Here is a 14,314-nt window from a genome sequence, read left to right on the forward strand (position 1 = left end):
TTCAATGCATTCAGCCACAGCTATGTGCCTGATTCTATGATTTGACAACCTTTTTTCCTTATAGTAATAGATTAGCATCCATTTCACACCGTAGATGTAATTGTGCACACAGATGTGTCTTTTGGCTGGATTTCAGATAGGTACTTCCCAGGCTACTTTATTCTTTTTGCATGAAGGCACGACCATTGCAAGGCCTAATGTAGTTTTTGGTATTGCTTTCTTGGTTTTGTGTATTCTTTTTGTAACAGCAAATGGTTGTTAGTTTATCTGCGCACATTACCTAGAATTCTAGAATTCATTTAACTTCTACTGTGGTGGTTAAAATGTGCAATTTTTTTAAACAATATCTATACATGCACACACTCCCCGCTGCCTTCTATCTTTGGTGTAGAATGATTACAAAATATTGAAGCATGCAGAAGGAATTGCTACCACTGTTTACAGAAGAGAGACAAATGATCACGTACTTATTTTGGAATGTTGTAGAAAAACCGTAGGTATTTAAAAATCACATTTCTCAGAACTTCTCTAATACAAAATGGAAGTCCCTATTCGTTAGATGTCCTCTGCTATTCTTACTTCCTTATGATCAAAGTTCAGTTCTTTGCATTCAGGATGGAAATTGTTAATTGAAGGCGTGAAAACATGCTGACAATAATTAGGGTTGAGCTGTATGCTGAAGTTAGCATAATCCATGACAATTTCTTATATGACTCTGCATGTTAGAAGCATTTATTTACAAATTTGGCTTACATTAAACTGCAGTTCATTTTTATACACAATTTTAGAGAGTATGTGCTTTAAAAATGTCTAAGCATTCTGGGTAATAGTTCTGAGGTTATAAATGGGAAATGTCTAAATATCATTCTGCTCATCAGGTTTTGGTGAGTTTTTCTTTTGCTGTGCTACATTAGATGTTTTATACAGATAGATACGCTCTGTATTACGTATATTTGCGAATATTAAGTTCTTGTATTAAACTGTGGTAAAACCAAATTCACTGCTTCCCCAAATTGTCTGTGTTTTCAGACAATAGATCATTACAAAATAAACCATTGTAGTGTACAGCTTTTGTGACAAATGGGTATGCCTGTTATGTGTCGCATTGCAGGAGGTCATTTGAGTGCATATAAACAGAAAGAGCAACCTCCTTTCTTCCCCCCCCCCCCAATGTAATACAAGAGCATAGGAGCACATCCTGTGGCTGTTGTCATGAAGTGGTGCATAAATGCATATTCCTTATAGCACTCTTATTCAAGATTTAAGTGGTCGTAATTTTTTTTGCTTTCTTCTGAAACTAGACTTGTTTCTGTACAGAGTTTTAACACAGTTTAGCTAATTCATTTTAAATGTTATGTTATCAAAGCTTCCCCAAGTGTCTTCATATAGATGTGATAATATATTGCTTTTGAAAAATCTTTCCTGCTTTATTCTAATTCATACTTCCTGGTACACTTGAAGATATAAATATCTGAAGTATAAAGGATCAATTCCTCAATTCTTTATTTTCATTATAGAACGTTTTTCTAGTGGCATTTTAAAAGGATCAAGTGATTTCTGTGTCTTCTGTTTATATTTTTACATTGTTATATTTGTTTATCACTTCAATAGCAGTATATATAAAGTTACCTGAGTTTCTAAACTTTTCTGGGTCTTCATTTGCCTTTGGTAGAGATGTTTACAAACATCCAGAAATTTGCTAGCCTTAATGTAGTGCATGAGGTACTGACAAAATAGCACAGTGAAATGTTTCTTGCAAGGATTGTGTTATACAAACTATTTTTTCCAGCATGAGACAGCTGTTGCAACTTTGTCAAAACAGCTGCATCTAGACCTATAGACAATTGAATGTCTATGTGGAACTGGAGTTGCAATAATGAATGTAAAGTAATCTTAGGGGGCAGTTGTTTTCAAAATAAGTAGTGATAACATTTGTAGCCCTTAGAAAATGATGGTGTTTCCTTTTTACTGGAAAAGGAAGATTTTTCTCATGATTGATTGATCAACCCTTATAGATGGTTGGATTGTATTTCTTCAAATTCCTTAAGCTCTAGTTTGGGGATATTTGTAAAGATAGTTGTAGATCAGTGATATCTGCAAATAATTTTATTATAGTATATCTTTTGTACACCAGCTGCTTTGGTTTTGCACATCCTGGAGATGCAGCCTGATTCTTCAGTGTTCATTAGAAATTCTTCTGCCATATTGCAATACAGATTTTATTTTCAGTTGTTGTTTGGCTTATGAATTAGTGCTAATATTAATTCTGGAAATAGAAACTGGAAAACTTTAAACACTGTTCAAACCCAGAACTTAAAACACTGTACAAGTTGTGCAAAAATATCATTGCATTCTGAATAAGCATTTCCAATTCATATGTTTTAATGACTTCTTAAAGGGAAGTTTTATTCAGTTATAGAGAATTACTTATTTTATTTTTACTTTTGGGTTAACTAGTGTACTCTTCCATTTCAGAATGTATGAAAACATGTCCACAATGGTGTATTTAAAGGAAGAGAAGTTGGAGAAGCTTACTCAAGATGAAATCATTGCCAAAACCAAGCAAGTGATTAACGGACTAGAGGCACTGAAGAATGAACACAATTCAATTTTACAGAGCTTACTTGAAACACTGAAATGTTTGAAGAAAGATGATGAAACTAACCTGGTTGAAGAAAAATCAAACATGATTCGAAAGTCACTGGAAATGCTGGAGCTTGGCCTTAGTGAAGCACAGGTAAATTGCGGTAGAAATAAAGCATTTCAGACTTTGAGGACTTACTTGTGCCTTGCTGAATATTAGTAATGTTCTGGGACATTTATGTTGTTATTGTATGTTAAGGAAAAACCTGCTGTAATTAATAGAGGTAGGTACTGCCTTGCTGTGTTACAGAACTAATTATGCATCAGCATTAAAACACTGAAGCTGATAACTGAGCTCCTCTTTACTTCAGTGTGACAGTGGCTATTTTCTGTTTAGACTTTTCCACGGCATTAGGCAGGTAATGTTTGAGCAGCTCAAGAACTGAGCATTGGCATTTTAACTCTAAATTATTGCATAGGGAGGTCTCACACACACACACACACAAATAAATGAATATTCTCCAACCTTTGAGCTCTGTCATAACCTTAAATTCATGTTTACACTCCCTTGATTATGAGGGATGTAGCTCACGATGCTCCTGGGGCTGAAGAATCTCTAATGTTTATTGAACATTTTACTAAACCAAAATTGAATCTAAAAACATTTTAAAGGTTAAGAATCGAGTACAGAATCTGACCAACTTTCACTGATACATCAAAGAAAGGACTCTTGAGCTAATTTCTGTGAACTATTTTAGTTAATTAAGGTATTGTTTGCAGAAGATGAGTGAGACGATGCATATTTAGTCAGGATGTCAGAACTATATTTACAGTCCAGCTTTAGGGTATTTTGTACTAGTTCAAAAACCTGAAACTATGTGATGCGACACAGTCATCAGTATAAAATGGCAGAGTGTTTGCAAATGAGTTTAAAATTCCAATGAGTTAACATTATATTAATATAAACTTTATATTGGTCTATAACTGTGCTCAGTCTTCTCATCTGGATCGAGCTGCTCTTCAGTGATCTGGAAGTGGTGTGCATTGGATCATGGTGCATTGAGGCCTGAGAGAATGAACAAATGCAGGTTACCAGACATGGGAATGTAGAACCCCTGAACATTATGGTACAGACTGTCAGGCCTTAGTATATTGTACAAGCTTTGATCCCTTGTATTGGAAAAAATACTAGAAGATACATGGGATAAAACTGCAATAGTTGAGTTAGCTTTAATGGGTGTTTGTGGAACACCTGTGAGCGAGTAGCTTCTCTCTCCTAACTTTGACATGGTATTGGGACTCCGAAAAGCTAGGTCTGATTCTTGGCTCTATCGGATTCAGCAGCCTCAATTGCAGATGTTACTGCTTTGTTTGCCTGACCTGGTGTTTTGTGAACTGTGGTGGCTTGCATTTACTGCCTTTGTTAGGAAAGCAATTGCACTTCAAAGGACTACTCTCAGACCTGATAGGCCTACTCTTCCTGCACACTTTGGGTTGCAAAAATGCAGTAATTTTTTAAATTATTATTGGTGGGATTTAAATTAAGATATGGAAGTATTTTGTACATGTTTTTGAGACATGGATGTAGGTCTGATGACACAAGTGTTATTTCCATGAAAATGAAACTGACTTTGCTGAAAAAGTAATCAAACTTTTCTTTTGGTTAATCCTAGAGAGTTAGATTACAAAAGATTTTAGTTTGTCATTGTAGCTAGTAGAATGTTGTTTGAATATGTTGACCCTATTACCACAAACTTCCTAAATATACTTCCTGATGTTACAAATACCACTGTTTGAATAGGCCAAGTAATATAAATTATTGACAATTTTGATTTTGTAAATAGGTAGGTGCTGAAGTCTGGAGATTTGAACTGATACTAGGAAATTATATCTGGAGTTTTATCTTTATAGGAAAAAGTAGTTTCTAAAGGCTTGATATATTTTTTTGAAACCTGAAATTTCAGCTAAGGACACAATCTGTTTCACATGAAATATTTAGTTTAAAAACACTTCAAGGTAACTTTGTTTTAAGGAAATATGAAATTGAGGAAGTGAAATACTAATAACTTGGGGATGTCAAACTTATCTAAAAGATTTTTATTATCACCAGTTGCCTGTTCTTACAAGGTGTGCTTCCTGGGATGGCCATCGGCCTTTCTACAAGTATCATCAGTGGGGAAAATACATGGACAGTGAAAGGAGAATATTTTCTGTATATAGTGGTTGGCTTTCACTTAACAAACTCCTTTTTCATTTAACTTTGTTTAGCAAACAAAAAAAATCAATGTAGACTGCTTTTGTGACTGTTCTATTTTTTGTCCTTAATGACTGTTCAAACACATGGAATGTCTGCACACTTAAGCTTACAATATGTATATATAAAGTGCTTACATAGATTGTGTGTTCAGTTGCACATTTAGCTCTCAGCAGTATAATCGTCCCTTTGAAGTAGTATTGTTATAGTGAGGTTCATCATTATGAACTGTAAGCAAATACATGAGTCGTTTTCTGTCTGAAAGCTCTTAAATTGCAACTCTGTGTTAGTTCTTAAGTTATTTTTGTGATCCTTCACGTTAAAAGTGTTACCACTCCATTTCATGTCAGTGGAACAAAGATTTCCATTTCAGTAATCTAAATTCTGGTTCAAATTTTTCATGTATTTTACGATTATATGTAATCTTCAGGGAATTCTAAACCAGTTCGACTTCTGATAGCATCGTGGAAAACAATCATTAGTAAAGAGTTCCTCTAGGTTAATTCTGGTTGAACAAATGGTAAAACAGTTTGGAGAAAAAGTGAGAACCAGATAGACAAAAAAGAGAAATCTGAATGTTTACTAGATTTCACAGCTGACAGGTTTTAAATAGTAAAAGGCGCTTATGTTCAGTATAGGACTGCATTCTAGAGGAAGTATGTCATGTGGCACCTTCTGCTTTTTAGGTAATGATGGCCTTGTCAAATCACTTAAATGCAGTGGAATCGGAGAAGCAGAAATTGCGTGCTCAGGTTCGCCGGCTGTGCCAGGAAAATCAGTGGCTACGCGATGAACTAGCCAATACGCAACAGAAACTACAGAAAAGTGAGCAATCTGTGGCTCAACTGGAGGAAGAAAAGAAACATCTAGAATTCATGAATCAATTAAAAAAATATGATGATGATATTTCACCATCAGTAAGTAGCTGTATACTAAAAAGTACTTTACATTTACATATGTGTTGTAATCTGCCTAGTTACCAAGAAATGACAGATACAAGCTTTTTATTTGTCTCTGACATAAACTTGTCATTAAAATGTTTACCTTGTACCAATGTCACATAGTTTGCAGAAAGATTCTGAGAGTTCAGTTTATTCTTATTTTAAGAGAGTAAATGTTTCACTGTCTGTAGATAATAAAATATGAGGGTCAAAATCCATAAATACTTATTTAGTATATTAACTTAAAAAAATATGAAGAACTGAACTTCAAGCCAAAAATTTCCTTCTGTAAATTCAACAGTTAACTTAAGTGAGGAATGTAAACTGTTAGAGATGCTAAGTACATAGGGGACTTGGCTTATTTTGACTGCAAGAAAAATACTTAATTTTCATCTAGTGAAATTAATGTGTAGCTCTTATATCTGTTGAGAATTTATATTAGCATAGGATGTTATTGAATCCCCTTTCATGACCTTCTGTCAGACATTGTGATCATCTGCATGTTTTCAGTCATGTTTAGCTACCCCCTTGTGTTACATATTCTTAGAGAGAGAAAATGGATTCACAGATTCACAGAGTGGTAGGGGTTGGAAGGGACCTCTAGAGATCATCTAGTCCAACCCCCCTGCTAGAGCAGGATCACCTAGAACAGATTGCACAGGATTGCAGGTGGGTTTTGAGTATCTCCAGAGAAGGAGACTCCACAACCTCTCTGGGCAGCCTGTTCCAGTGCTCTGTCACCCCCAAAGTAAAGAAGTTGTTTTCTCATTGTGGTGGGTTGACCCTGGCTGGAGGCCAGGTACCCACCAGAGCCGCTCTCTCACTCCCCTCATTCACTAAACAGGGGAGAAAAGGTGTAACGAAACGCTTGTGGGTCGAGATAAGGACAGGGAGAGATCACTCACTAATTATCGTCACGAGCAAAACAGACTGAACTTAGAGAGGGAATTCATCTGATTTATTACTAGGCAAAACAGAGTAGAGGAATGAGAAATAAAATCAACTCTTAAAACACCTCCCCCCCACCCCTCCCATCTTCCTGGGCTCAACTTCACTCCCGGCTTCAACCTCCTCCCCCCTCAGCGGCACAGGGGGACGGGGAATGGGGGTTACGGTCAGTTCATCACACGGTGTTTCTGCCGCTTCTTCATCCTCAGGGGGAGAGCTCCTCTCATCGTTCCCCTGCTCCAGCATGGAGTCCCTCTCACGGGGTGCAGACCTTCAGGAGCAGACTGCTCCAGCGTGGGGTCCCCCACGAGGTCACAAGTCCTGCCAGCAAACTTGCCCTGGCGTGGGCTCCCCTCTTCATGGGTCCACCGGTCCGGCCAGGAACTTGCTCCAGCGTGGGCTTCCCACGGGCCACAGCCTCCTTCAGGTGCCTCCACCTGCTCTGGCGTGGGGTCCTCCACGGGCTGCAGGTGGAATCTCTACACCCCCTCATCCTTCCTCCATGGGCTGCAGGGGGACAGCCTGCTTCACCATGGCCTTCACCACGGGCTGCAGGGGGATCTCTGCTCCGGTGCCTGGAGCACCTCCTCCCCCTCCATCTGCACTGACCTTGGTGTCTGCAGAGTTTCTTACATCTTCTCACTCCTCTCTCCGGCTGCAAAAGCTCTCCCTCTAAGTGTTTTTCGTCTTAAATATGTTATCACAGAGGCGCTGATTGGCTTGGCCTTGGCCAGCGGTGGGCCCGTCTTAGAGCTGGCTGGCATTGGCTCTATCAGACACAGGGGGAGCTTCTAGCAGCTTCTCACAGAAGCCACCCCTGTAGCCCCCCGCTACCAAAACCTTGCCACACAAACCCAACACACTCATGTTCAGATGGAACTTCCTGTGTTCCAGTTTGTGCCCATTGCTCCTTGTCCTGTCACTGGGCACCATTGAGAAGAGTCTGGCCCCTTCCTCTAGACATCCACCCTTTAGATATTTATAAGCGTTTATAAGATCCCCTCTCAGTCTTCCCTTCTCCAGACTGAACAGACCCAGCTCTCTCAGTCTGTCCTCATATGAGAGATGCTCCAGTCCCCTCATCATCTTTGTAGCCCTCTGCCGGACTCTCTCCAGTAGTTCCCTGTCTTTCTTGAACTGAAGTGCCCAGAACTGGACACAATATTCCAGATGTGGCTTCACCAGGGCAGAGTAGAAGGGGAGGATAACCTCCCTCAACCTGCTGGCCGCACTCTTAATGCACCCCAGGATACCATTGGCCTTCTTGGCCATGAGGGCACATTGCTGGCTCATAGAGAGCTTGTTGTCCACCAGGACTCCCAGGTCCTTTTCTGCAGAGCTGCTTCCCAGCAGGTCAATCCCTAACATGTGCTGGTGATTGGGGTTGTTCTTCCCTAGGTGCAGGACCCTACACTTGACCTTACTGAATTTCATCTGGTTCCTCTTTGCCCACTTCTCTAGTCTGTCCAGGTCTCACTGAATGGCAGTACAGCCTTCTGGTCTGTCAGCCACTCCTCCCAGTTTAGTACTGTCAGCAAATTTGCTGAGGGTACACTCTGTCCATTTTAATTTACAGAAGTAACTTATCACATAAAAAGACTTCCGAATTATTGGCCTTTCTTGTTTTCCTTTTATTTTGTTTTCTTAAGTTAGATGGCACTGTAGGGAAAGATATGATTTTGTGTGTTCAGACCTTCTCAGCTGTGTCTCGGAAAGAACAGTTTTTCGTAACCAATTACTTCAAGCAACACAATGGTTGAAAATGTACGTGTTTTAGTCATGCTTAACCAACTGCTTGACTAAATCCTTTTTAATGTATTATGAGCAGTAAGAGTTGCTTTGGTCTGTTGCACGTGGAACTTCTCGGTGCTGTTTCACGAGTTGGTATTTGTAGCTGAATACTGCCAGTGAAGCCCATTTAGAAAGGGTACGGGAGGAGTGAACATTGGGATTTTGATGTGCCAACTGTTGACCTGTAATCTGCAGATAGCCCAAATAGCACCATTGTTTGAAGTTTAATTGGCAAATAGGAGCGAAGCAAGCAAAGCATCTTTATAGTTTCACTAACCATGTGGACAGTCTCTGTTGTTAGCCTTTGAAAACAGTCAGTTGTATATACTCAGTATGAAGTTGGAATCAGTACACTTAAAATGAACTTCCCATCTGAGATGTAGTCCCATCAATCTGTTGGTTTTGCAGAGCACCCATTTTGCCAGCGTTGAACTTGAATGCCAGCAGCAGCAGTTGCCTTTCTCTCATCTGTGGAAAAAGGCATTGAATGGAGAGTCAGAAAAATAGGAATGTGTTCTGCTCCTGGGTTTTCTCCTTACTGAGATTAACATTTCTGAGAACTTCAACTATTCTTATTGTGTAGACTCCATATTTAAGAAACAGGATTGAGGGATGATCTGTTTCTTTATTTTACATGGTTGTGGGATTTGGTAATGATCTTTGGATGTTTAAAACCAATATATACTGATGGATTGTGCAGAAATTAATATGGTTCCAGATGGAGACTACTGGAGATGAACTTCCTTCCAAGTGTGTGGTTTTGTGGGGTTTTTTTCTTTTCTTTTTGAACCTTACAGATCATAACTGCAAAATCTATTATTTGTGCAGAAGTTGAGTACTCAGAAATGGAGGTGAGACTTAAAGTTGCTGGTGCAACTTCAGGAGATGCATCTCCTTATTCCTCTCCCTTGCTCATCTATAACTGCATTTATGACTAAAAAAAGTATAGTGGCCAATTCTGTATTCGGTAGCACTCACTCTTCACTGGGTACTTTCAGTAGGTATAGTGTGTCTGTAAGAATAGCAAATGTGTTCTTGCGTGCTTAAATTGAGACTGAAATCTAGGAGACCTGATTTCTATTCCTGGCTCTTCTGAAGGTGTCCTGTATTGTTTCAGGACAGAGTATGTAAATATATTTGAATGTAAGATCTTCATTAAACTTCTGTGAGAAATGTTATTCTTGGTGAGTTCTGGGTGTGGGGTTTTCCTTTAACATTACTGATGAAGTGGACTGTCCCTTCATGCCTTAGATTTAAGTGTAACAATTTATTTGGGTTTGGGCTTGTTCTGTAGGAGGATAAAGATACGGATTCCACCAAAGAGCCTTTGGATGACTTATTTCCCAATGATGAAGATGACCAAGGACAGGGAAGTAAGTGTACTTCAAATAACAATGTTAGTGTATTTGTGCAATGCAAAATACAAAGATGCTTTTTACAAAAAATGAATCTGTGCTTGGGGCCCTCTGGGACACAGCAGTGGTGAATGCTAGAATAGGGAAACCAGTCATTGATATACATTCTATACATTGGTATCTATAGAACTGGGGGCTAAGTTTTTAAAGAGAGTTTACTAGCTGTTGTAAAGTTCTTGGGACTGACTTGAGTTCAAAATTGGTCCTGCAGTCTTTCCTGTGGGCCTTAGAATGGAAAGGATTTGTTTCAAGTGACTGAGGCAGATTCTGAAACATTGAAGATTTTTGGTGGTCTGACCAGATGGTGAAGTCTGTTAATGACCTTTTTAATGATCTGATTTAACATTTTGGAGCAGGTTTCATTCTGAATTCTTTCTCATATAATCTTTTGTCTTTGCTATGGTTGCCTTCCTTAGTTTTACTACTCATTTTAGAAGTATTCAGGTCAGAAGGACTGATGAATATGCAGTGAAGTTTGAGGTAGAGGTTTGGTAAGAAAGCTTATTTCTTTTGGAAAGAAGCCATTAATAGATAAGCCTTGCTTAGTGAAATGTGTTTTTCCTATGGGTGTAAAGCTGATTTATATAATGTATTGATATTGTAGTGTATATGCACTGTGCTAGTAGTATAATGGTTCTTAATAGACAATTGACTTTAGAAAAAAATGTCCGAAGGGTCCCACCTTTGTAATCAGTAGGGTTTTGAATTTCCTGTATGGGTACATACACAAGATACGCTGCATGCTCGATAGCATGGTAATGCTATCTGTAGACAGCAATGGAAGGAAGACTTGAAGATTTTTTAATAGGTTAGTGTTGACCAGGAACTCCATCCTGAGTTCATCCTTCCTCCCCTAGAATTTTGTGATGGGAAAGTTGCATGGCAAAGCTGTCCATGTACCTGCATAGTCCATCTGCCTTATTTTGCTTTACAAAAGACAAAGTTGACATTTCAGTAATTTCCTGACCTCCAGGGAAAAATACTGAAATGCTTCTGTGCTTTGGTAGGCAGTGATTGTGGGTATAGGCTTGGAATTGTATGATTCCACTGACATAAAAAGGCTCCCACTTGCTGTGAGAGTGTTTTGTGCTTAATAGAATGGAGAGAAGAAAGGAAAAATCGTTTGAGCTTTTCTGCAGGTATTTCACTTGTCTATGTTAATGTTCCTTTCCATAAGGAAATGTCAATGTTCGTAAGTGCAAAATTATGATATAATCTTGAGAACTGCTAATGATTTGCTGAGCCGAAATAGTTTTCTACTTTCTTCATTAGTTTGTTACATTTGGCCCTTCGAGCTAATAGAAGTGTAAAATAATACTGATACTATACTGGAGAGAGTATGAAGAATAAAATGGTTGTATTTTCACTGTCACTGTTCAAGACAGCATGACTGTTGTGAAGTATGTTTTTATATTAATGCTTTGTGTTGAAGAAATGAAATCTAGTGATTCTCATTTTTGTGTCATTGAGCAGTAATGTTAGATGTTGTAGTTAGTAATCTTTTAAACAACTTGAAATCTTGTGGATTTCTTTCAGTTCAACAGCAGCATAGCAGTGCTGCAGCTGCTGCCCAGCAAGGTGGCTATGAAATTCCAGCAAGATTAAGGACCCTTCATAATCTTGTTATTCAGTACGCTTCCCAAGGTAGATACGAGGTTGCTGTACCTCTCTGTAAACAAGCTCTTGAAGATCTGGAGAAGACTTCAGGTCATGATCATCCTGATGTTGCCACTATGTTGAACATACTTGCTTTGGTTTACAGGTTTGTATACTGACATAGATAAATATCAGTTAAATAAATAGTATTTGGCTATAAACCATTAATGTTTAGACTAACATTTTTTGACTGTTGTATTCTTTAACATTCCCTGTTTTTTATTAAAACCCTCAAGAGAGTCCCGCAATATTTGTATGTCTCCCTATACTAAAAGTCAAACCAGTTGCTGCATTTTTGCCTGTGCCTTTGTTTTGGGAGTGAAGCTATTTTTGATACTTTTTTTTTTTTGTCTGTTGAGGGGGCGTGTCTTGATTACCCACTTAGAGATAATCTAGAGGTATGAATTGCACCGGTGTAAAAGTAGTAGTGCCTGTCCTGAACCAGCAAATTACTTTACAGTTACAGGCTTCAGGTTTTTACTTCCTGATTTCTGAATATATTCTCAATTACTCTTCTTTTGTACTAGCATCTTTAGACCAGTACTGAAGTCAGCTTCATTTTTATGACTTTCTTTTCTAAATCCTTAGCATTAATTATGACTCTCTAAAATTTAGAGACCAGAACAAATACAAAGATGCAGCAAATCTCCTGAATGATGCCTTGGCTATCCGTGAAAAGACTTTGGGCAAAGATCATCCAGCGGTTTGTATACATGCAATATCATATTTTTAGTTGTGTTTTTCACTGAATTTTTTTCAACTCATTCTAATGTTAAACTCAACAGGAAAGTTTTTAAGACCTGGCTTATCTCTAAACAGTACAGGTAGGAGGCCACAATGTAACATTCTTTGTTTTCTCTTAAATATTTGGTGTACCTTTTGAGCATTATATTCAATGCTGTTTCACCACAAATGACTTGCACATGCTTGATTTTGGGTTGCATGGATTTTCTAGGGGAAATTAATTTGTGAAGAAAGATTTTTCATTTGCTTACTCAAATCACTTTTAAATTCAGATTGAAGGTGTACTTTTGATCTGTTTTACTGCTGCTTTTAAATGAAACTTAAATCAAGCTTTTGTACTTAGTGTTTAAAATTAACGTGATATCTCACTTCATGTAGCCTGCGTGAAGCAGGGCAGCTCTGAATATAGATTTGAGAGGTAACTTTGTAAGAGAAGAACATAGGAAGAAAATGTATCCACTAAATGACATTTTCAAAAATGAAGCAAAAGTATTTAATGATGGGGTTTTTTTTCCTTTCCTTGTTTGTGTATGTATGCATTCAATAATATTTCTTCATTTGCAAATTTCAAGCGGTCTGCCCTGTGCATGGAAAATTTGAAAACATCAATGCATTGCAGATGTGTTCATTTGTCAGATATTTGTATCTGCAAATTCCACCGTAATTAATATTTCTCTACCATTGGCAGGTGGCAGCAACTCTAAACAATCTTGCAGTACTTTATGGTAAACGAGGAAAGTACAAAGAAGCTGAACCGTTGTGTAAGCGAGCTCTGGAAATCAGAGAAAAGGTATGAGTAAAAGAATACAGCACCTTTGAATGGATTTTTTTGAGGGACAGGTCAAAGTTAAACACTTTAACTTTTTGTATGTTTTAGTTGGGTAGATCTGCCAGATAAACCACAGAGTTAGCAATGCCCTAGTAGCTAGCAGTGTCTGAAATTCAAATCAGTAGTAAATTCCAGTAGTCCTACAGAGCTGTTGGAACCCTCTGGGTATATTCTAAATTCTGTATTTTGTAATTAACCTTTTTTACCTTTTTCTTTCCCCTTTGATAGTTAAGTAATCTTTGATTTGACAAGAGCATTGGAATTAAAAAATTAAACCATTAAAATTTTAAAGTTGATTATTCTGTAACTATGTGGATATTTATTGTAGTCCGTGAAGCTGAATGCCTGCATCTTCAAGCTTCTTTGTATAATACGCTGCATATAATGTTACTCTACTACTTACATTATTCCTGTTATGAATTGTTGTACAGCATTTTCAGTTTGTAATAGAATTGAATGATTTTCATATCTTTCAAGTGCAAATTTTGTTTTTGTCATCCTCATCTTGAATTGATGAGGAATAAAAACTAATGCATTTCTAAATGATGCATTTCTAAACCCTGATATGATGATTGGAGAATGTTTTAATACAAAGTATTTCCTTTTCAGGTTCTGGGAAAAGATCACCCTGATGTTGCCAAACAATTAAATAACTTGGCTTTACTATGCCAGAACCAGGGTAAATATGAGGAGGTTGAATACTACTATCAGAGGGCACTGGAGATTTACCAAACTAAGCTGGGACCCGATGATCCAAATGTTGCGAAAACAAAGAATAACCTGGTAAGCCTTTTGTAAAGTAAATCTAAGTAGTAAAATTTTCTGGTGAATTGAAATGCACCTTTATTCAGCATGTGTTGTATATATCAAGCTAAATAAAACAATGGGCTGATATATCTTTTGGGGGATATTTTGTTTTCAGGCATCCTGCTATCTAAAACAGGGCAAATTTAAGCAAGCGGAAACTTTATACAAAGAGATTCTTACTCGTGCTCATGAACGGGAATTTGGCTCTGTAGATGGTAAGAAACTTAGTTCCTAGATTTGAATGTATGCTTCATTTTTGTAGTTGTTACGAAATAAAATCTGCGGGAAGTTAATTGTATCCTGATTAAAATTCTTGTCTGCTTATGATAGACTTAAAGTCTTATAG

General features: G+C 37.8%; 1 protein-coding gene across 5 annotated transcripts in view; it reads left to right on the forward strand.

The window, feature by feature from the left end:
* Positions 1-14,314, forward strand: part of KLC1 (kinesin light chain 1) — a 51,378-nt gene that overhangs the window by 14,608 nt on the left and 22,456 nt on the right. For all 5 annotated transcript variants that reach the window (XM_054827416.1, XM_054827411.1, XM_054827413.1 and 2 more), the window contains exons 2-9: positions 2,476-2,737; positions 5,524-5,754; positions 9,812-9,890; positions 11,469-11,694; positions 12,204-12,291; positions 13,021-13,122; positions 13,771-13,944; positions 14,084-14,183. In XM_054827416.1, the coding sequence (XP_054683391.1) occupies positions 2,477-2,737; positions 5,524-5,754; positions 9,812-9,890; positions 11,469-11,694; positions 12,204-12,291; positions 13,021-13,122; positions 13,771-13,944; positions 14,084-14,183 (1,261 nt within the window). In that variant the 5' untranslated portion in view covers position 2,476. The remainder of the gene's footprint in view (positions 1-2,475; positions 2,738-5,523; positions 5,755-9,811; positions 9,891-11,468; positions 11,695-12,203; positions 12,292-13,020; positions 13,123-13,770; positions 13,945-14,083; positions 14,184-14,314) is intronic.

The sequence above is a fragment of the Grus americana genome, chromosome 5 (assembly GCF_028858705.1).
Source record: "Grus americana isolate bGruAme1 chromosome 5, bGruAme1.mat, whole genome shotgun sequence".
NCBI lineage: Eukaryota > Metazoa > Chordata > Aves > Gruiformes > Gruidae > Grus > Grus americana.